Source organism: Cyprinus carpio, chromosome B8, assembly GCF_018340385.1.
Source record: "Cyprinus carpio isolate SPL01 chromosome B8, ASM1834038v1, whole genome shotgun sequence".
NCBI lineage: Eukaryota > Metazoa > Chordata > Actinopteri > Cypriniformes > Cyprinidae > Cyprinus > Cyprinus carpio.
In genome coordinates, this window is record NC_056604.1 from 21,013,321 (window position 1) to 21,038,232 (window position 24,912).

The 24,912-nt window shown below is 37.6% G+C and overlaps 2 protein-coding genes across 4 annotated transcripts in view; one reads left to right on the top strand and one right to left on the bottom strand.

Annotated features, from left to right (window-relative positions):
* The window catches only part of LOC109088193 (protein MAL2-like), a 34,434-nt gene extending 21,647 nt beyond the window's left edge, over positions 1-12,787 (top strand). For both annotated transcript variants that reach the window (XM_042730118.1, XM_042730119.1), the window contains 2 exons: positions 3,177-3,347; positions 10,934-12,787. In XM_042730118.1, coding sequence (XP_042586052.1) covers positions 3,177-3,347; positions 10,934-11,005 — 243 coding nt within the window. In that variant the 3' untranslated portion in view covers positions 11,006-12,787. The remainder of the gene's footprint in view (positions 1-3,176; positions 3,348-10,933) is intronic.
* Positions 1-24,912, bottom strand: part of LOC109053914 (disintegrin and metalloproteinase domain-containing protein 9) — a 1,168,157-nt gene that overhangs the window by 226,343 nt on the left and 916,902 nt on the right. The window lies entirely within an intron of this gene.

Below are 24,912 nucleotides of genomic sequence, written 5' to 3' on the forward strand. Positions count from 1 at the left end.
TTATTTTTCAATCCGTGACTATTGTTTGCTATTCTGAAAACGTTGCTTTCATTTTTAAATCTTGTACAATATATTTTTACTTTTTACTTAAATTTTTTTATTTTGTTTTCACACTTATTTATTTTTTTTTTTTATCCTTGACTGCAATACTTTACGCAGGATTCTGATCCCATAGGAAAGTTTCAATTTCAAACTTTTTCACAATATTCAAATTTTTTTGAGATGCACCAATTTATATATATATATATATATATATATATATACACACACACACACACACACACACATATATACATTTATATTTTTTTCTCAAAAATCAACAGTGTGGCTTCTGTGTAACCTTGCATTTAGTAAAAATAAATAAATAAAAATATAAACAGGCACAATTCAGAAATTACTGGCATAACTGGTTATCAGTTACAGTGGTGTGAAAAAGTTTTTTTTTTTTTTTTTTTTGGTCACTCTTGAATGATTCAAATCATCAAAAACATGTTAATATTACACAAAGATAACCAGAGTAAACACTAAATAAAGTTTTTAAATAATGATTTCATTTTGTAAAGGAAAAAAGCTGTCCAAACCTGCCTGGCACTGTGAAAAAGTAATTGCCCTCTAAATCTAACTGGTTGTGCCACTCTTTGCCGCAACAATCAAGCATTTGCGATAACTGGCAGTGAGTCTTTCACATCGCTGTGGAGGAATTTTGGCCCACTCTTCTTTGCAGAATTGTTTTAATTCAGCCACATTGGAGGATTTTCAAGAATTAATGGACTGTTTAAGGTCATGCCACAGCATCTCAATTGGATTTAAGTCCAGACTTTGATTTGGCCACTCCAAAACCTTAATTTTGTTTTTCTTGAGCCATTCAGAGGTGGATTTGCTTGTGTGTTTGGGATCATCACCCAAGTGTGCTTGAGCTTGAGGTCACAAACTGACAGTCAGACATTCTCCTTCACGATTTTCTGATAGAGTGCAGAATTCATGGTTCCATTAATCATGGCAAGTTGTCCAGGTCCTGAAGACGCAAAGCAGCCCCAGACCATCACACTACTACCACCATGTTTGACTGTTGGTATGATGTCTTTTTATGAAATGTTGTGTTGGTTTTACGCCAACACTGCATTTGTGGGCAGTCGTGGCCTAATGGATAGAGTTGTGCGTTCGAGTCTCAGGTCCAACAGGGATTGTAGGTGGGGGGAGTGAATAACCAGCGCTCCTCCACCTTCAATACCATGACTGAGGTGAGACCCTTGAGCAATGCACCGAATCCCCAACTGCTCCCCGGGTGCCATAGCAATATGGCTGCCCACTGCTCCTGGTATGTGTTCATGGTGCGTGCGTGTGTGTGTGTGTGCACTTAGATGGGTTAAATGCAGAGCACAAATTCCGAGTATGGGTCACCATACTTGGCCAAACGTCACTTCACTTTCACTTTCAGATGTAACGGGACACACACCTTCCAAAAAGTTCAACTTTTGTCGCATCAGTTCACAGAATATTTACCCAAAATTCTTAGGGATAATCAAGATATTTTTGGCAAATGTGAGACGAGCCTTTGTGTTCCTTTTGGTCAGCAATGGCTTTTGCCTTGGAATTCTCCCATGGATGCCGTTTTTTGCACAATCTCTTTCTTATTGTTGAATCATGAACTCTGACCTTAATTGAGGCAAGTGAGGAGTGCAGTAATTTAGATGTTGTTCTGGGTTCTTTTATGACCTCCTGGATGAGTCGTTGTTACACTCTTGGATTAATTTTGGTAGGTTGGGAATGTTCACCACTGTTCCAAGTATTCTCCATTTGTGTATAATGGCTCTGATCATGGTTTGCTGGAGTCCCAATGCCTTAAGGCCCGTTCACACCAAGAACGATAACTATAAAGATAACTATAAAGATAACGATATTAGCGTCCACACCAGCGACTTCTGTTTATTCTAAGCGCACGCTCATCTGCCACTTTAAATTCTCGAGCTCATTACAGCAGGATGGATTCTGATTGGCTGTCAATTTTTTTATCGTTCATCAGCTGGAAAAAAATTGTTTTGAAAGTGATTCCAACAATATCGTTTTTCTTTGTCTTTATCGTTATAGTTGTGGTGTGGACTCTACTGTTCATTCAAATGTCAGGTTATGGTCCTCTCAGCGGGATACATGAGCACTGAGCGCCCTGAGCCCTTTTTTAAAATAGGTGCTGTCTTTTTAAATAAACAGCAGATTTGAGTTTTAAACAACTACATTCTCGCCTGAAAAACAGGTCAAAAATTTCATGACAGTAATATTAACAGTAATATTTAAAAATGTAATAATAAATAAGTAAATATGCGAATAAATGGTGGTTGAAATATAATGCTGTGTGAACTCAACCAATCAGCATGTTCAGTGTCCAAGTCCCACCCCTGAAAGTTCCGGACCTTTAAAAAAGTAGTACCTCACGAGCAGGGGCTTTCTGAGGGGCACATTTTTACCTGGAACTTTATTTAGATTCTGGTTCCTGCAGTGGAAACACACCGAGTATCGGCCCAAAGTCCCTAGTTCCTGGGCAAAGTTCCTGCAGTGGAAACAGGCTTTTTTACTGGGGTATTTTCAAACTCTTATGTTACATTACCATTTTTTGCTGAAAAAAACAAAGCAAAGAAGAAAAATACGAAATAGAAATAAGAGGAACTTTAAACCAGCCCTACAGGCTGTAGATTATTAGGTCCTTGGCTCAGATGACTTTAACAATACTGTACTGTGTCAGTAATATAGAAGAGAATTTTACATTTCCAAACATGGCTTTTCTCATTTTTATAATATTTTGTATGCATAAGGAATCTGACAACAGCCAATGTGCTCCACACAGAGATCTGATCTCGCCATCATCGAGTCTGTTAGGAATGACATGAAGAAATGAAAAAATAAATAAGTAAATAAATATTTGGTGTGACCATTTTTTTTGCATTAAAGGTTTTTTTATAGTTTGTTTTGTTGATAGTTGTTGATGTATAGATTTTCAGTATAGGTTTCTTCAAATGTCTTGGAGATGTTGGCACAGTCTTTCTGAACATAAATTGAATGAATGAATGAATGAATTAATTTATTTATTTAGAAATATAATCTGACAGGATTATCTGAAATCTAGCCTTTGATCAATTGATCTGTACACATCATAAACTCAGATTGTCTCCCATTGTTTACAGGACATGTTCTACCATTTCATCGCTTTGCTGTTTTATTTTGGTGCATTTTTGCTGGAAGCTACAGTTTCATCTGCGGGTACATATGCAAACAACACCTGCATACGCAGACCCCGTGGCAATATAATAACATTTCTGGACTATAGAGAATATAGCATTAATGTTGCTGCTGCGGTGAGTTGATTCTTTTCCCTTGATTTTCATTGATTGTAATTTTCAAATTGTTCCAAACCACTACGCTTGTTCATAATGACTTTGTCTGTAAAGCTCCCAAAATATGAAAAGAAACAAAACACCAGAGCACCATAAATGTATCATTAAAGTGGTCCATATGACTTGTGCAATATATTAAAAGTCCAGTGCACAAGTTGAATGACTTTGTGACTCACAGTCAGCGGTGTAAAAAGTACTCAAAAATTATACTCAAGTGAAAGTAAAGATAATTTTACTCAATTAAAAGTACAAGTACCTGGCCAAAAACATACTTGAGTAAAAGTAAAAAAAAGTGTGACTGTAAAGTATACTCAAGTATTAAAAAATTAGAAGTAACCCTGAAAAAGGAAAAAAAAAAGGAAGAAAAAAGAAAGGAGATTCTTGTTCCATCATATTGAAACATATTCTTAATGCAAAGTAAATTTTCTTAAAAACTGCATTTTTTATTTTTGTCAGAAATACAAAAGTTTGATTATAGGGAGAAAACAAAACAATGGCACAATAATAACAAACACATCTATTTAATGCAACAACAACTATTAAAATGCAGCACAGTGGAACATAAGAAAAAAATCATTTACACCTTCCCATATTTATACTTTCTTTCTTCAGTTGAACACAAACTAAGAGTTTTAGAAAAAAAATAATCCAAGTCTATGGCATCTCCAAAGATGATGCTTCAAAAAGTACACAAAGAGATGACAACAGTTACCCATATAACCCCTGCTGATGTCTTCTTAAGTGGAACAATAGGCCTGTGTATGAAACATACAATTATTATTATTATTATTATTTAACTTTACCACTGTTTACTTTTTTAAATTACATGCAATAAAAATCTTTGTTTGTGTTCAACTGAAGAAAATCATGTACATCTGGGATGGCATGAGGGTGAGTAAATTATGAGAGAATTGTAATATTTGGGTGGAGCATCCCTCTAACGAGCTAGATGCAGAGGCTAGAAATATATTCCAGACAGAAAATAAGAGCCTGTTTTGAATTAATGATGAGCGACATCAATTAAAACATACAATATTGACTTTTTGAAAATGTCACCTATTTGTGTTGTCTAGTTAACACCCCTGTCTGTAACATTTTTTCTTTTAATTGTTTATTTGGAGTATTTAGAGTTTTTTCCCCCTCACAGCAAATAATGATATACAATTATTTATGACTAAATAGATTAATTAATGAGCAAATCATGTAATTATTTAGATTAAATAACCCATTGGCAGTCCTAATTGTTGCACAATATATCATTATAATAAACATCGATTCCCAGGTAAGAACGTTACTAAACATGATTTACATTTAATTTAACAGAGATTTGGAGATTTGTAACATTTAATTTAAAACGTAATCATGGCCACTAAAAAATGTGTTTTGTTTTTATTTTTTTTATTGATTTTTTTTTTTGTAATTTTTTTTGTTTATTCAGATATTGTAGTAAGAAGGCTGATGGTTGTTATAACAGACAAAAAATAATGAATAAATAATGAATAAACTTAGCTACCTTATGCTTCCTCACATTTGATGGGAAATACATTTTGAAGCGAGAAATTAACCTGATGAAATTTATAACTGAAGCTGAAACGGATGTGCTTGATGCATAAAAACAAACCATATTGGCATGCATGTGTGAGCTTCCATGTTCCAAATTTAATGTGTTAGATAAAATAAAAATGCAAAAATGTAACAAGTACTTTTCAATTTGAAATAAGATTGTAAGGAGTAAAAAGTACTGTTTATTCTTCAGAAATGTAATAAAGTAAAACTGTATTTGAATAAAGTACAAATACCCCAAAATACTTAAGTACAGTAATTAAGTAAACTCACTCAAGTATTTTACATCCCTGCTCACAGTGCAATCAACTAATACATTTTTCTAGCATGCATGCTGAACCGCAGAAAAACTCATGGCCTTAGTTGAGCTAATGTTGCTTTGAGTGAACACACCACAGAGTCACAATTTGTACAGTTTTCTGAAGCTACTTATAGCTATCTCTGCATATTAACCAGGGTAGGACAAAACAAGTATTTTATAGTTTGTGTACTGAAAGAAATCACACTAATAAGCTGATTTTTATGGGTCTAAGTACCAAAGTTGCCAGAACTCTATTGTTGTCATACTGAGTTTCCTATAAGGGGCCAAGCACCAAAGATGCCAAGGCACGTATTGTATCCGTTGCCGTTCTTATTATTCTTCTTCTTCCCTTTCTTCTTCTTCTTCACCTCTTGATTTTATGGCAGCCCATAGAACTGCTTGTGGAAAAGTTATGAAATTTGGCACACTGATAGAGAACAGTCTGACCTGTTACCATAGCAAATTTGGAGTCTCTAACTCAATCCCTCTAGCTCCACCAACTGTCCCAAGTTGCACTTATGTTTATGCTAATAACTTTTGAGCCATAAAGTTCAAATGGAAAATCTTTTTTTTCCCTGTGATTCCTTTGCCTCATGCCAAGTCCAATGAACATTAAAATTTAAAATTCATAAGGTCAAGTTTTTTCACTATTTTTTATTACAAACCCGATTCCAAAAAAGTTGGGACAGTGTACAAATTTTGAGTAAAAAAGGAATGGAATAATTTACAAATCTCATAAACTTATATTTTATTCACAATAGAATGTAGATAACATATCAAATGTTGAAAGTGAGACATTTTGAAATGTCATGCCGAATATTGGCTCATTTTGGATTTCATGAGAGCTACACATTCCAAAAAAGTTGGGACAGGTAGCAATAAGAGGCCGGAAAAGTTAAATGTACATATAAGGAACAGCTGGAGGACCATTCTGCAACTTATTAGGTCAATTGGCAACATGACTGCGTATAAAAAGAGCCTCTTAGAGTGGCAGTGTCTCTCAGAAGTCAAGATGGGCAGAGGATCACCAATTCCCCCAATGCTGCAGCGAAAAATAGTTGATCATTATCAGAAATGAGTTTCTCAAAGAAAAATTGCAAAGAGTTTGAAGTTATCATCATCTACAGTGCATAATATCATCCAAAGATTCAGAGAATCTGGAACAATCTCTGTGCATAAGGGTCAAGGCCGGAAAACCATACTGGATGCTAGTGATCTTCGTGCCCTTAAACGGCACTGCATCACATACAGGAATGCTACTGTAATGGAAATCACAACATGGGCTCAGGAATACTTCCAGAAAACATTGTCGGTGAACACAATCCAACGTGCCATTTGCTGTTGCTGGCTAAAACTCTATAGGTCAAAAAAGAAGCCATATCTAAACATGATCCAGAAGCGCAGGCCAAGGCTCATTTAAAATGGACTGTGGCAAAGTGGAAAACTGTTCTGTGGTCAGACGAATCAAAATTTGAAGTTCTTTTTGGAAAACTGGGACATCATGTCATCCGGACTAAAGAGGACAAGGACAACCAAAGTTGTTATCAGCGCTTAGTTCAGAAGCCTGCATCTCTGATGGTATGGGGTTGCATGAGTGCGTGTGGCATGGGCAGCTTACACATCTGGAAAGGCACCATCAATGCTGAAATGTATATCCTGTTTCTAGAACAACATATGCTCCCATCCAGACGTCGTCTCTTTCAGGGAAGACCTTGCATTTTCCAACATGACAATGCCAGATCACATACTGCATCAATTACAACATCATGGCTGCGTAGAAGAAGGATCCGGGTACTGAAATGGCCAGCCTGCAGTCCAAATCTTTCACCCATAGACAACATTTGGCGCATAATGAAGAGGAAGATGCGACAAAGAAGACCTAAGACAGTTGAGCAACTAGAAGCCTGTATTAGACAAGAATGGGACAACATTCCTATTCCTAAACTTAAGCAACTTGTCTCCTCAGTCCCCAGACATTTGCAGACTGTTATAAAAAGAAGAGGGGATGCCACACAGTGGCAAATTTGAAACTTCCACATCAATGCATTCTGTTTTTATTCACAATTTGTACAGTGTACCAACTTTTTTGGAATTGAGTTTGTAGTTTGAAAAACCTTTCTTTTCGAACTCTTTCTAGATGGTTTGTCTGATTTTCATCAAAATTGCCTCAGATCATCTTCACACCATGCTGGCAAAAAGTTATCAAAAGATTTTTGATAGACCCATCCGTTCTCGAAACCCGCACGAACGTATTCGAAGAAAAGCTCGCCAAATCAGGTCTTGTCGTATTCAGACCAATCTTGGTGTTATAACAATCAAGGCCTGAGGCTACCTGTACAGTTTTGTTACAGCGCCACCTAGTAGTCAGGATCAGTTTTCACAAAGCTGGTCTGTTTTAGATTCAGTGTAGCATACAAAGTCGAATGATAACCAGTTTTCCCATGTCAGCCATTTTGGACATCGGCCATTTTGAATTTTGTTGTCCAGTGCTATATTTTACAAACACATTAACGTATTGTTATGTAAGTTAGTATGTTTTTTTGGCATTATGTCCTTATGGTACTCAAAAAGTTTCAGGGCAGCACCACCTTGTGCTCAAAAATTATAATGAAATTTGTAAAACTGCTAATAACTTTTGAGTACATTAGCCTATTGTAATGAAACTCTTTTGATGAGAACACAGATACTATTTTTTCCATATTCAGCTGAACTTCCTGCATGCCATTTTGATTTATGTTGAAAACCTACCTTTTCGAACTCCTCCTATACCGGTTGTCTGAATTTCACCAAATTTGACTCGGATCATCTTCAGAACATACTAACAAAAAGATATCAAAAGCTTTTTGATAGACCAAACCATTTTGGAATAACGCATCAATGAAATTGTTGGATTCAAAACTGCATCTGAGACTGTATCTCTGCCAAGCTTTGACATACTGACACCAAACCTTGTATGTGCCATTGTTACTGCCCACTGACCATGCCACACCAGTTTGGTAACAGCGCCACCTATTGGTCAAAAGTGGTAAACCATTCATTTTAAGCCATTAACCATTAATAATAATTTTCCATAAAATGCTAATAACTTTTGATTAAATTAGCCTATTGTAATGAAACTGGTCTCAAAATATTCCTTGGGTCATGCAGAGAAAATAGATATCATTATTGCCATTGCAGCTAAACTTAATTTCCACCATTTTGATTTATGTTTAAAATCTATTTTTGTAAATCCTTCTAGACCATTTATCTGATTTTCACCAGACTTGAGTCAGATCATCTTCAGACCATTCTGACAAAAAGTTATGGATTTGTGTCAACAGAGAAAATGGTTATTGTATAGCACAGCAACAAACTTAAGACATAATGCTAAAATGACTCTGAGGATGTGTCCACAAAGCTTTGACATAATGACATTTTGTGTGTGCCATTTTCACCTCACACAGAACATGCCACATCGATTTGATAACAGTGCCACCTATTGGTCAAAAGTGATGACCCATTAAATCATATTACTAGTGGTTGTACAGTATTTATGATTTTTCAGTAATTTCAAGTACAGTGATCCTAAAATGGTGTTAATTACTTATTGTTGCAGTTGGTCTGATGCTCAATGCCATGCTTAGCTCCACATTTGCCTCTGTTCTGCTTGGCCCCTTAATTGCTGCTATTATTATTATTATTATGACCTAAAAGTGTCTGCCCTTGCCAGTGTCTGGCCAGCCAAAACCATAAGTTGTTGAAAGACCAAATTCGGCAGGATGGTCCCAAATATCCCACACTACTTAGGTGTGCACACACACACCCCCCGATCAGACCAGAGGTGGGACTATAATAAGTACTTTTACATTTTTGCTTATATCTCCACAACTATACAGGGTACAATCAAAATTATTCTCTCTATGATTCTCTGTGTCAAGCTGCATAAAATTATTCCACCATTTTGAGCTGTTTTATAAATCTTCTTTTTCAAACTCGTCCTAGACCATTTGTCCTATTAATGCCAAATTTTATGTGTATCATCAAGAGATCCTCATGACAAAAAGTTATCAAAATAATTTGGATTCATCAAAGAGTTCAGAAGTTATAGTTTAGTAAACAGTTTGACTAATTCAAATTCTTTTGATAACTTTTTGTAATTAGTGTCTATAGATGATACATGCAAAATTTTTTGTAAATCAGTGAATTGGTTTAAGAGGAGATAGAAAAATAAGTTTTTAAAAATTGCAGATGGACTACAATATGTACTAATGTTCACAGGATAAGAAATCTATTGAGATTTCTATTGAGAGATGAAGTAATACTAATGTTGTCCAAAAGAGGGAAGCACTTCACATAGTTTAAAATGTGTAAATGGTTAAATAGATTAACTATGCATAACATTTATTATCGTTTTATACAGTTTAATAAAGGCTAAAACAAGGCTAAAATAAAGATTTCCAAAATATCTTCATATCTATTTTTATACTGTGATTTCAGAAAACATTTGTCAAGTTGTCAGACATGACTGCATATATTGCGTTCCAGTTAAAATGAAGAGACAATATAATTTTTCTATTGAGATATGGTATGTAAAATAATACTTCCATAGAAAGACATTTCAATAGGCCTACTCATATTATGTTTGAAAAGTGACATGGCCATTGTAAAATAACTGTTTCCCAGTGGGCACCTTGATATCAATCTGACGTCAAATATTAGTCATTGATCACAATGCTGTAACATCATTTTAAATTCAGTTTGGACAGCAATTTCTTCCAGTGATAACTGGGTGAAAATAAGAAGTTAAGCCCAAACTGAAATTGCTTTAATTTATATGTAGGGCAATATGTTTGACATTCAGTTTACATCAAATCTATGTCATTCCAAGTTTTTGACATCAGTTGGACTTGCATATTTAACCTGTTTTTTTTTTTCATGTCAGTTTTATATATAACTGACATGAAAAAACAGGTTGAATATGCAAATCCAACTGATGTCAAAAACTTGGAATGACATAGTTTATATATATATATATATATAATTATATATATATATATATATATATATATATATATATATATATATATATATATATATATATATATATATATATATATCAGCATTGGAAACAGTTGTGCAGCTTCATTAATTCATTCATTCATTTATTGGAAACTGTTATATTTTTAAAGAAATGCTGTTCTTTTTTTACTTTCTATTCATCAAAGAATCCTGAAAAAGTATCACAGGTCCCAAAATATATTAAGCAGCACAACTGTTTCCAACACTGATTATAAATCATCATATGTGAATGATTTCAAAGGGTCATGTTGACACTGAAGACTGGAGTAATGGCTGATAAAATTTCAGCTTTGCATCACTGAAATAAATTATATTTTAAAGTATATTAAAACAGAAAACCAATATTAGAAATTGAAATAATATTTCACAATAGAACTGTTTTTCTGTATATTTTTATTGATTGGTTGACTGACTGACTGATTTGGAACTGTTCTGTCACTTCCATACTATCCTACCTTTACCATTAAACGTCTAAAGCAGAAATTAAATTTTAATTTTTACGTGAGCCATGCTTGAAGCAATTATGAATAAATAAAATTATATTACACTTACAGTATGAAAATAATACTGTTATTAATAAAAAAAAAATGTGTTATTATAATCGTGTTATTTTCTTTCTCCACAGATATTTTCATTTATAGTGACTTTGTGTTATGGCTGTAGCATGTTCATGGGCTTCAGGAGATGGAGAAAATAACAAAAATGAAGCATATGTAACCAATTCATAACACAATATCAAATGTAAACTGTACTGTTATGGACATTACATAAGGTGATCATGGTTTACTACAATGTCTCTAGGGACTTAAGTCACATTAAAGTAAAGAATAATTTTAATTTTAATTTTTTTTCTTATTTTTATTTTATTAATATATATACCGTGCATATGGAAAGTATTCACAGCGCTTCACTCTTTCAACATTTTTTTATATTACGGCATCCTGTTTCTACTGATCATCCTTGAGATGTTCCTAATGGAGTCCACCTGTGGTAAATTCAGTTGATTGGACATGATTTGGACAGGTACACTCCTGTCTATATAAGGTCCCACAGTTAACAGTGGATGTCAGAGCACAAACCAAGCCATGAAGTCCAAGGAATTGTGTAGACCTCCAAAACAGGATTGTATCAAGGCACAGATCTGGGGAAGGGTACAGAAAATTTCTGCAGCATTGAAGGTTCACAAAAGCATGTAGTCTCTGTTACCCTTAATGGAAGAAGTTTGAAAAAACAAGGACTCTTCCTAGAGCTGGTCTCCTAGCCCTAGAGCTGGTCTCCTAGCCAAACTGAGCAATTGGTAAAGAAGGGCCATGTCTAGACTGGTGACCTAGAACCTGATGGTCACTCTAGTTGAGCTCCATGATCATATATGCAAATGGGAGAACCTACAGAAGGACAAACATTATTGCAGCTCTCCACCAATTTGGGCTTTATGGCAGTGTGGCCAAACTCAATCCTCTATTCAGTGAAGACATGAAAACACACTTCTATTTTCAATAAAGCAGCTAAAGGACCTTCAGAAACAAGATTCTTTGGTCTGATGAACCTCAATTCTAAACATCATGTTTGAAGGAAACCAGGCACTGCTTATCATCTGCAGAAAACCATCCCAAAAGTAAAGTATGCTGGTAGAAGCCTCATGCTGTGGGGCTGTTTTTCAGCAGCAGGGACTGAGGGACTCATCAGAGTAGAAGAAAAGATCAATGCACCAAAACATTGAGATAGCTGAAATGAAAACCTAGTCCAGAGCATTCAGAACATCAGACTGGGCAGAAGGTTCACCTTCCAACAGGACAATGACCCTAAACACACAGCAAGAGTGGCCTATAGACAACTCTGTGAATGTCCTTGAGTGGCCCAGCCACAGCCTGGGATTTAACCCAATCATATATTTCTGGAGAAACCTGAAAATACCCCCATCCAACCTGACAGAGCTTGAGAGGCGAAGAGGCGAGAAGAAGAATAGCAGATAATTGCCAAATGATAATGCTCAAAGCTTGTCGCATCATACCCAAAAAGATTTGAGGCTGTAATTGGTGAAAAGATGCTTCAACAAAGTATTGGGTAAAGGCTATGATAAGTCCTTGGACTTCATGGCTTGGTTTGTGCTCTGATATGCACTGTTAACTATGGGACTTTATATAGACAGGAGTGTACCTTTCCAAATCATGTCCATTCAACTGAATTTACCACAGGTGGGCTCCAATCAAGTTGTAGAAACATCAAGGATGATCCGTTGAAATAGGATGCCGTAATAAAAAACAAAAAAAAAACAAAAACAAACAAACAAACAATGAATTTAATAAATTTTTGAATAAAGCTGTAACATAGTAAAATGTGGGAAAAAGTGAAGCGCTGTGAATAGTTTCTGGATGCTCTATATATGTATGTATGTATGTATGTATATAGGTGATTTGGGTGAATTATACACAGTAATAATAAAATTTTACTTGTTTTAAGAGGTTATTGTTAAACTTCAGTGGTGGCCTGAGATGTCTAATATTTTATATTTTTCTTGAATTGTAGATTTTGATTTGACATTCTTGATGATTTAAATATTTTAATCCCAAAAAGAAATTGTAAAGATGTTTTTATTTTGCTCCAACACCAAGGCAAAAGCATTTTTTTTTATTTTATGAAAAATGTGCTGTAAACTTACACAAGTTAAATATGTAATATGCATAATGTGTTTAATATATATATATATATATATATATATATATATATATATATATATATATATATATATATATATATATATATATATATATATTAACCTAACTGATTTGTTATGTTGTATAGCTTTAAGAGTTTTATTATTATTATTATTATTATTATTATTCATAATAGACTGTGTGCAGTTTCCTGGTTTGGTTGAATTTTACCCTGTTTACACCTGTTTTTAAAGGGGGGCTACAATGGTGTTTCATGTATTCAGAGTTGTTCACAGTGTTAAAGAGATGGATTCCCATACTAAACATGGCCAAAGTTTTAAAAAATAATTTGGACGAATGACGGAGAATTTCTCTGCCGAAAATCTTACTTCCGGGTTGGTACAAGTTTCGGCTGTTTTTTTTTTTTCTTCGATTGTGGATTTAATGACGTAGACAATGGTGGAACTCCTTATATGAGCATTTCTCTCGGAAAAGCGCGCCCACGCACACGTTGGCCAGAGGAGAGCGAGACCGTGCTCATCAACGCGTTTCGTCGGGAAATCCTCGGCAGCACTGCATAGGATTTGTTCAAGAATGTCTCCAAATAAGTGTGTTTTTCAATAGTATGTTCCTGCACAATCGGAGGCTGCAGTTTTAGGACCCCGGCTATAGGACCCCGGTTATAGGACCCTAGTTTTTTTGTGACAGCGCCACCTACCGAACTGGATGATATAGCAACGGTTGCAGTTTCAGGGCCGCAGTTATAGGACCCAGGTGGTTAGTACATACGTAGTTTGAAAGACATTTAATCTCAGGAGTATTTTTATTATATATATATATATACTGTATATATATATTATGAAATGTTGGAGTTGTTGAGAGAGAAAGTCAAATAGAATATTCATGTTACTGACGTCTAATTCCAAACTCCAAATGTGTGAATATATAAGAGCAATACCCATCAATAGAAGTCTCCCTTCTTTCCTCAAGTGTTTGTCAATTTGTCTGTTAAATTCTTCCACTTCACTGAAATAGTTATCAGAGAACAATCACTGTTGTGTTAACATAAATATCAGTAACAAAAGGGTGCATTGGGCGTTGTTCAAAAATAATTAATAATCTACTCTGACCTGCAATGATAATCCAGACCAGAAAGGAAGACCTGCTCAGCCTCCTGCAAGGAGAAACTCCGTAGGACTTCCAGGGCATTTATGATGGCTTATGAAAAACATTAATATAAATATACTATAATACCACTACTGAACAGCAAGCCATTATACTGTAGTGCTAGCATGCAGTTTATACAGTACATTTTGTAAGCGCAGGAGCAGGACACACAAACACATTACATGGTTCGGCATACCTCTGGAAAAAGAACACCACAGATGAACTGCACTTCATCTGTGACGCTTAATTGTGTTGGTATCCTATCCATCACTCATCTCAGATATGAAAACAAGATGTCCTGTTGTTCCTCACTGTCAAGGTAGACAGGCTAAATTGCCTGCAGATTAGGCTAAACTGTTACAGACTATTAAAACTGCCAAACAACTCATTCATGATTGCAAAACAATGCCAAAACGACAGGCTAATTTGTAGTGCAACCAGGCAGTTGAATTATTAAAGTTTTTTACTTAACTAATAAAGTAAAACAATGATTAAGCAAGTTTTCACACTAACACAGTAAGCTACAGGTAAATCTTACAGATTTAACATCAGCATGCTTTCATGCTCATCTTTTAAGTTAAATTAATGTGCTGCCTAGATTTACTTACTATAAAACTCAACAAGGATTTATTAAATCATGGCCACGATTTAATAGTAGTAATTAATACATCTAGAACACAAATTCTAAATTTGTGGGAATTAGTTATTAATTCATAATTAGCAGCTCTCATTTTGGCTATGTAAACTTTGCTTCGTTTAAACGTAATATAATAAAAGTTAATTGAATATCGTTACGCACTGTCTGATTGTCCATGTCGTCCATGTCAAATTAGTGTTTTTGGTGATCCAGTTCGGTAGGTGGCGCTGTCACAAAAAACTAGGGTCCTATAACCGGGGTCCTATAACCGGGGTCCTAAAACTGCAGCCTCTGATTGTGCAGGAATACCCTATTCGTGTTTATGGATGTGAGGGAAAGTTTACTGTGTTCAGCTTCCCAAAGAACCCAGCGTTACATGAACAGTGGATACAGTTTGTTTTTCCGGGGCAGCAACGGAGTGTAGCAAATGCGTTTGTTTTTTTATTATTATTGAAAATTTCAAGATTTACAAACAAACATGGCTGCATAAAATCCGTTTCTTCAGAATAGGATACAGAAAAGATATAGCCTGAGGGAGCAGCTCTTAATACAAACAGGAAAATATATGCAGTCTTAGTAATAAAAATAAAAATGATTAAAAAAAAAGACATTATAACATGACATAAGGGGATAATTCAGTCATTGTTCAGCTATTAACCTCAGCTGGGAAGTGTTTTAGGGTATCAAATATTTTTTATGCTTTAGGACCTTTCAAGAATTTTAAAGATTTTATATACAGTTTAAATTCATAAAAAAAAAAAAAAAAAATTTGGGAGATGATTTCACAATTCTACATTTGTGAATGAAGAATTAAGCTAGACATATGATTGTATTAATACAGAGCTCAACACACTTGTTTTGCAATATCAATCCAAATGTTATGTCGTCACCAGAGAAAGAGGTTGGGAATGAAGACATCTGTTGCTTAACCCATTTATACAGGTTCTTCTCAAAAAATTAGCATATTGTGAAAAAGTTCATTATTTTCCATAATGTAATGATAAAAATTAAACTTTCATATATTTTAGATTCATTGCACACCAACTGAAATATTTCAGGTCTTTTATTGTTTTAATACTGATGATTTTGGCATACAGCTCATGAAAACCCAAAATTCCTATCTCAAAAAATTAGCATATTTCATCCGACCAATAAAAGAAAAGTGTTTTTAATACAAAAAAAGTCAACCTTTAAATAATTATGCCCAAAATTCCTATCAATACTTGGTCGGGAATCCTTTTGCAGAAATGACTGCTTCAATGCGGCCTGGCATGGAGGCAATCAGCCTGTGGCACTGCTGAGGTGTTATGGAGGCCCGGGAAGCTTCGATAGCGGCCTTAAGCTCATCCAGAGTGTTGGGTTTTGCGTCTCTCAACTTTCTCTTCACAATATCCCACAGATTCTCTATGGGGTTCAGGTCAGGAGAGTTGGCAGGCCAATTGAGCACAGTAATACCATGGTCAGTAAACCATTTACCAGTGGTTTTTGGCACTGTGAGCAGGTGCCAGGTCGTGCTGAAAAACAAAATCTTCATCTCCATAAAGCTTTTCAGCAGATGGAAGCATGAAGTGCTCCAAAATCTCCTGATAGCTAGCTGCATTGACCCTGCCCTTGATAAAACACAGTGGACCAACACCAGCAGCTGACATGGCACCCCAGACCATCACTGACTGTGGGTACTTGACACTGGACTTCAGGCATTTTGGCATTTCCTTTCTCCCGAGTCTTCCTCCAGACTCTGGCACCTTGATTTCCGAATGACATGCAAAATTTGCTTTCATCCGAAAAAAGTACTTTGGACCACTGAGCAAACAGTCCAGTGCTGCTTCTCTGTAGCCCAGGTCAGGCGCTTCTGCCGCTGTTTCTGGTTCAAAAGCACACGCCTGTGCACGGTGGCTCTGGATGTTTCTACTCCAGACTCAGTCCACTGCTTCCGCAGGTCCCCCAAGGTCTGGAATCGGTCCTTCTCCACAATCTTCCTCAGGGTCCGGTCACCTCTTCTCGTTGTGCAGCGTTTTTTGCCACACTTTTTCCTTCCCACAGACTTCCAACTGAGGTGCCTTGATACAGCACTCTGGGAACAGCCTATTCGTTCAGAAATTTCTTTCTGTGTCTTACCCTCTCGCTTGAGGGTGTCAATGATGGCCTTCTGGACAGCAGTCAGGTCGGCAGTCTTACCCATGCTTGCGGTTTTGAGTAATGAACCAGGCTGGGAGTTTTTAAAAGCCTCAGGAATCTTTTGCAGGTGTTTAGAGTTAATTAGTTGATTCAGATGATTAGGTTAATAGCTCGTTTAGAGAACCTTTTCATGATATGCTAATTTTTTGAGATAGGAATTTTAGGTTTTCATGAGCTGTATGCCAAAATCATCAGTATTAAAACAATAAAAGACCTGAAATATTTCAGTTGGTGTGCAATGAATCTAAAATATATGAAAGTTTAATTTTTATCATTACATTATGGAAAATAATGAACTTTTATCACAATATGCTAATTTTTTGAGAAGGACCTGTATATATCACACCAAAATGTCTGAATCACATTACATGAGAAAAACATATGGTCCGTAGTTTCAACATAATTTTCACAGAATGTACATGTATTATCATCTATACCAAAGCGAAGATTCAGTAAATCTTTAGAGGGGTAAATATTATTCATTACTTTGAAGTGTGTTTCTTTCACTTTAGGAGGTATAGGTGTGACTGTGTGTGTGTGGATGAAATCACACTGAAGGCAGGTGGATGGTTACTCAAATCTTGCTTTACTGTGCCTGGGACAAACACGACCAAAAGCTGGTTAGAGTAGGCTACATCAACGTTGCTCAGAATTTAGCAGTGAGAGATGTGAGGCTCTGCTTGTAATACATTTTTACAAAGTGATCGTGAACATATAGTGGAATAAAATTCAAAATAAAAGTCAGACTCTCTAACCATATTGGCCTAATGGTTAGAGAGTCAGACTCCCAATCGAAGGGTTGTGAGTTCGAGTATCGGGCCGGCAGGAATTGTGGGTGGGGGGAGTGCATGTACAGTTCTCTCTCCACCTTCAATACCATGACTTAGGTGCCCTTGAGCAAGGCATCGAACCCCCAACTGCTCCCCGGGCGCGGCGCAGCATAAAATGGCTGCCCACTGCTCCGGGTGTGTGTTCACAGTGTGTGTGTGTGTTCACTGCTCTGTGTGTGTGCACTTTGGATGGGTTAAATGCAGAGCAAGAATTCTATGGGTCACCATACTTGGCTGAATGTCACGTCACATTAAAGAAAAAATATAAATCATTGTCTCTGTTCTCATTTCTCATCACTTCACATAAATACAGAGAAACTATAACCTTAAAGGGATAGTTCACCCAAAAATGAAAATTATGTCATTAATGACTCACCCTCATGTCGTTTCAAACTTAGTCTGAGAGCTTTCTGTTCCTCCATTGAAAATGTATGTACGGTATACTGTCCACGTCCAGAAAGGTAATAAAAACATCTTCAAAGTAGTCCATGTGACATCAGAGGGTCCATTAGAATTTTTTGAAGCATCGAAAAAATACATTTTGGTCCAAAAATAGCAAAAACTAAGACTTTATTCAGCGTTGTCTACTCTCCCGGGTCTGTTGTGAGCGCATTCACAGCACTGCAGTTTAGTGATATCCGCTTCGCGAACGAATCACTCGATGTAACCGGATCTTCTTGAACCAGTTCACCAAATCGAACTGAATCGATTGAAACGTTTCGCGTCAACAATAAGCATTAATCCACAAATGACTTAAGCTGTTAACTTTTTTAACATGGCTGACACTCCCTCTGAATTCAAATAAACCTATATCCAGGAGTAATTCATTTACTCAAACAGTACACTGACTGAACTGCTGTGAAGGGAGAAGTGAAGATTAACACCGAGCCGAGCCAGATAACGAACGAAACATTGACTCGTTCTCGAGTCAAGAACCGTTTCTGTCGGACGCGTCCGATTCGAGAACAGAGGAGCTGATGATACTGCGCATGCATGAAGCAGACTGACACACAGCGCGTCTGAACCGAACTGGTTCTTTTGATGATTGATTCTGAACTGATTCTGTGCTAATGTTATGAGTGCGGGTAAACCGAAGGCTTGAATCAAGGCCATCATCGCCACCATCATCGCCAAAGTCATTACGTCGAGCGCAAAAGAACTGGTGAACCGTTTTCGGCAACCGGTTTATTGAATCAAACTGTCCGAAAGAACCGGTTCGCGGAAAAGAACAGCACTTCCCATCACTACTGGTGATCCGAAAACCGATGCAACCGGTTCTTGACTCGAGAACGAGTCAATGTTTCGTTCGTTATCTGGCTCGGCTCGTGTTCATCTTCACTTCTCTCTTCACAGCAGTTCAGTCATTGTACTGTTTGAGTAAATGAATTACTCCGGGATATTGGTTTAAAAAAGCTAACAGCTTAAGTCATTTGTGGATTAATGCTTATTATAGACGCGAACCGTTTCAAACGATTCAGTTCGATTTGGTGAACTGGTTCAAGAAGATCCAGTTACATCGAGTGATTCGTTCGCGAACCGGGTATCACTAAACTGCAGTGTTGTGAACGCGCTCACAACAGACACGGGAGAGAAGACATTGCTGAATAAAGTCGTAGATTTTGCTATTTTTGGACCAAAATGTATTTTCGATGCTTCAGTAAATTCTAACGGACCCTCTGATGTCACATGGACTACTTTGAAGATGTTTTTATTACCTTTCTGGACGTGGACAGTATACCGTACATACATTCTCAATGGAGGTACAGAAAGCTCTCGGACTAAATCTAAAATATCTTATACTGTGTTCCGAAGATGAACGGAGGTCTTACAGGTTTGGAACGACATGAGGGTGAGTCATTAATGACATAATTTTCATTTTTGGGTGAACTATCCCTTTAAGTAACCATCATTTTGCATATTTTTGTATAAATGAAATACAGAAAAAGAAGAACTCAGGCATAAAATGGCACAGTTACTCAGTTTAGCACGTGCGAACATATAGCACTTGTTAATGCTAACACTCAATTCGGCTAATATATTTTTACACAGAACATGACAAATGTGAATATAAAACATACCTGGGACAAACACGACCAAAAGCTGGTTAGAGTAGGCTACATCAACGCATCAACGTTGCTCAGAAATCTTAAATGAAATCAACAGAGATTCGGAGTTCACAAGCAGGTTAACACATACACACACTCATCACATTTAATCATCGCAAATAACACATTTGACTCGACTGACAGAACCAGGAACTGACAGGCAAATGAAGTAAACTTGTGTGTAGTATTAAAGTCCAACCTTGCACTTGAAAAGAATCTAAACTCGGTTATTGACACAGCGCTTATTGATGCGACTTACAAGCAGCAAAAGATGTGAGGCTCTGCTGGTAATGACGTAACTCCGACCACAATAATCACGCACACTAATTCGAGTGACTCAACAGCCAGCCAATGTCGAGTTTCCCCCAATTAATGCATGAATTTAACAGCATTATTTAAACTCCGTTACATACACCCCCCTAAATTCTGCTAAATTGGGCTAGAACCAGCATTTGTAACAACTAAATATACAGTAGAGATTGAAGAAAAAACAAACAAACAAACAAAAAAAAACTTGTGTGTAAAAGAGCTTTACAATACAGTATGTCAGATAATTAATCTCTTCTCCAGGAAGTGTGAAAGAATGGAATGGTACCAGGTTCCACACTTAACACAGACTATAGGACAGGGATAGGCAACTCCGGTCCTGGAGGGCCACTATCCTGCAGAGTTTAGCTTCGGCCCTCCAGGACCGAAGTTGCCTATCCCTGCTATAGGAGGTGCAGTCTACACGATCCTAGTGGTTAACAATGTATCTCTGCTCTTCAAGTATCTTTTGATGCAAATAAATTCCTCAGACTCTTTCTCAGAGAAGAAAAAGACACTTCAAAGTCATTCTCTTAACATCGTGGTCGAATCTTAGATATGAATCATCATTTAGACTCCTTAACAACTCCACTACAAAGTTAGTTCCTTGGAAAATAACTTGTGCATCACTGTATGAATCACTTTCCACAATTTTCTGACTATCAATTTCAGAAATAAGTCTGTTAGGAGGCTTAACTGATCTCCCTACTCGTGTAGTGATGTGGCCTGTATATGTACTTGTAGGCTGTTTGCAAATGACAGGGGCAAGTCGGTCATCAGGCTCTTGCAAACGACTGGGGTACCCATTTAGCTTGGTTGAAGGTGAACTAGCTGTACTCTCAGCATGTTCAGGAATATGCTCTGGTTCTCTACTGTACTGATCATTACCAGAGTATGCAGGAGTCATCTCATCAGGAATGTCTGAAACACCACCACAAGTGGCAACCTGCATTTCGTCACTGTCATGTGTCCCATCCATCTGCAATAACCATTCAGATGTCTTTGAAACAGGATCAGGACCATCCATCAGAGCGGAATTGAGAGCACTGCCATGGGTACCACCAGTGGAATCTGATCGAACTGATTCTTCCTCACCATCATCCCAGGATAAGAAATTCACTGGAAGCAACAAATTTCTGTGCACCACTTTCTCTTTGCCAGCAAGCCATTATACTGTAGTGCTAGCATGCAGTTTATACAGTACATTTTGTAAGCGCAGGAGCAGGACACACAAACACATTACATGGTTCCCCTTACGAAAAAATAGTATACTTCAAGTTTATTTTATTAAGTATACTTAAGTAAAGTTCTAGTATATTTTGACTTTTTGTAAGTATAAGTCAAGTATACTTAATTGTCATTATAAGTATATATCTTAGAAGTACATAAAGCCCATTTCTGAGAAGTACATAAAAAGTAAACTAAAAGTATACTTTCGTATTTTTTAGTTTAAAATAAGTATACTAATAGCACACTTGAATAAACTTCTTTTTCGTAAGGGTCGGCATACCTCTGGAAAAAGAACATCACAGATTAACTGCACATCCCTAATCCTGTACACATTGACCTCTGGTTTCACTGACTGAACCTCATACAAAACAGAGTCCCACTTGTCCGCAACTTTCCTTTTGCCTTTCTCTCCACGGTTAGCCAGCAAAACTCTATCTCCCACTGCTAAGGGTGAACCTCTGACCTTCCGATTGTAAAGAATGACATGGCGGTTCTGCTCTTTGAGACTGTGTTTCCGGGCAATTTCTGCTGCTGCGCTCAGATCTCTTCTCAGTGCAGTGACAAACTCATGGTGGCTGACCACCCTCTCATCACAAAGGACATGCTGAAACATGATGTCGATTGGCAGCCTTGGGATACGCCCAAACATAAGATAAAAAGGGGCGAACCCGGTTGTTTCATGCACAGTACAATTGTAACTGAAGGTTAATGTTCTTAGAAGCTGTGGCCACCTCGCCTTGGATTTCACTGGGAGAGCTCTTATCATATTACCCAAGGTCCTATTGAAACATTCTGCCAGACCGTTACCCCATAGGGTGGTATGGTGTGGTGTGCGATTTTTTTTACACCAGCCATCTCAAGCAAGTTCTTAATGATTTCGGCTTTCAAAATTTGCACCCTGGTCCGAATGTATTCTCTTTGGAAATCCATAAATGCAAAAGAGGTCATTCCAAAGGCGATGGGCAACTTGCTTAGCTGACTGGTTGTGACAGGGGAAGGCGTGTGCCATCTTAGAAAAATGATCCGTCACTACTAGGAAATCAACGACCTTCCCTGAAGTCTGTTCAGCACTCCAAAAGTCGATGCATACTAGTTCCATAGGCTCAGAGTTGCGAATATGTTCAAGGGGCGCACAAGCATTTGGCTCTGGAGTTTTTCAGACAACACACCTCCTGCAGTTTTTCACAAAAAGCTTGATGTCTTTACTCATTCCTGGCCAAAAGAATCTTTCAGCTGTGAGAGAGAGAGTTCTTGCACTACCCTGATGTCCAGCTAAGTCATGAACACCTTGGAGAATGTCATGCTTTAGAGAATCTGGTACAATGTATTGAAAGAGTTTTTTATTCATCAGTCAATCTTTTTTTACTATGTACAGCACATGATTACGAATCTTTAGCTTTTTCCAGTGCTTCAAAAGGCTTGTCACTGAGCTAGGTAACTTTGCTTTCTCACTCTTTGAAGGACGTTTATGTCTCAGAACATAGTTGATGACTCTACTGACTATGTTGTCCTGCTCTTGGAGATTTGCCAGTCTGGAAAACGGGATTGCAACAGATGGATCTTCATCAGGGAGCTGGAGTGATGTAGGACTTGTCACGGGTGATGGGCTAACTCCGCCATCGCAGTGAGCACCCAGAAAACCAGAAACTTCAGCAGCATCAATGGATCCAGGACAGGAGTCATTCACGTCATCCTGCAGCTTGTTCTCAGTTCCATCGTCACTGGTAGCCTGCACATTCTGACAGTTGTTAGTGACACGGAAGGCATCTTGCACGGTCCTGGTAACAACACCATTTACCTCATCCAAGAGAGAAACGTACGGTTCTTTCAACAGACGATGTCTGACACAAGACACAAGAGAAAGGGCTCTCTGCTCAAGGCATCTGCAACAACGTTCTTCATGCCTGGCACAAACTTCAGGTCAAAGTCGTATGCTGCAAGCTTCGCCACCCATCGCTGTTCACACGCATCCAATCTGGGTTTAGTTAGAATATAGGTCAAAGGATTATTATCAGACCATGCAGTGACATGTCTCCCTTTTAGCCAGTGGCTAAACTTGTCACAAACGGCCCACTTTAAAGCCAGAAATTCAAGTCTATGTGCTGGGTAGTTCATCTGAGACTTGGAGAGTGTTTTGCTGGCAAAAGCAACTGGACGTGCAATTTTCTCTCCCGGGGGCACCTGAGATAACACAGCTCCTATGCCATTAAATGAAGCATCAACAGAGAGAATAAAGGCATGACTGAAATCTGGGTGAGCTAGAGTCACACTGTGCAGTAAGTCTTGCTTTAGAGTCTCAAAATCAGTAGGACACTCACTAGTCCAATCCTCGGGTGAAAGCTTCACGATACTGAGTGGCTTCCTCATCCGACCACACTTCCTCTGAGCTCTTTTCTGTGACCGATCTGATAGGAGACTGAAAAGAGGTTTTGCCTTAGCAGAACAGTCTATAATGAAATGCTGATAATATAAAACCATACCCAGGAAAGATCTGATCTTCTTTTGAGAAGGGGTTATGCCATCCGCTTCCATGAGGTCGGTAGTATGGATGTCATTGATCACCTTCACCTTTTCTGGGTTGGTCTGGACACCATTCCCAGTGACAACGTGTCCCAAGAACCTGACAGATCTCCTGAGGAACATGCACTTCTTTGGTGCTAGCTTTAAGTTGTGCTTAGACAGGCGTGAGAAAACCAGTTCCAGTCGGTCAAGGGCTACTTGCTCACTTGGAGCAAAAACCATCAGATCATCCAAGTAGCAGAGTTTTCATCCCCGAAAATGGACATCATCATCCTCATAAAGGTTGCTGGACTGTTGGTCAAACCCTGAGGTAGACGATTGTACTCATGAAGGCCGAAAGGAGATGAAAAAGCAGTGTATTTCTTATGCTTTTTCAAACAAGGGAACATTATAAAAGCCAGAAGTCAAGTCCAGTGGTCGAAAAGAAAACGTTGCCCCCCAAGGCTGCGAGTGCATCAGCTTGATGTGGGAGTGGGTGAGCTTCCTACACTGTCTTCGCATTCAGCCATCTAAAATCTGTACAAATACGAAGGTCACCATTCTTTTTCCACACTAAAACTAGCGGAGATGCATATTCACTCTGAGACTTCCTTATAATGCCTTTAACTTCCATCTCATTCAAGGCAGTGCGCAGCTTATCATAGTGGCTGGGGGCTACACGTCAATAAGGGAGTCGAAATGGCTTCTCGTCCACCAAGTGGATTTTGTGGACAAAGTCAGTGGCTTCCCCACAATCCATTTTTTTCCACGTGAAAAGGTTGACTCATACTTCTCTATGAGATTCAGAAGTCTATCCTTCCACTCTTCTGACACTTCACAATCATCCAGATCCAGATCCTGCAGTCCTAATTTATCCAGCACGTTTCTCCTTCCATAACTGGTCCGCACATGACTTACAGGACTTGCAGCACACTGAACGTTACTCTTCAGTGACTCAGGTGTAGACAACTCCTCTACGGCTATACAAGTGAAAACAT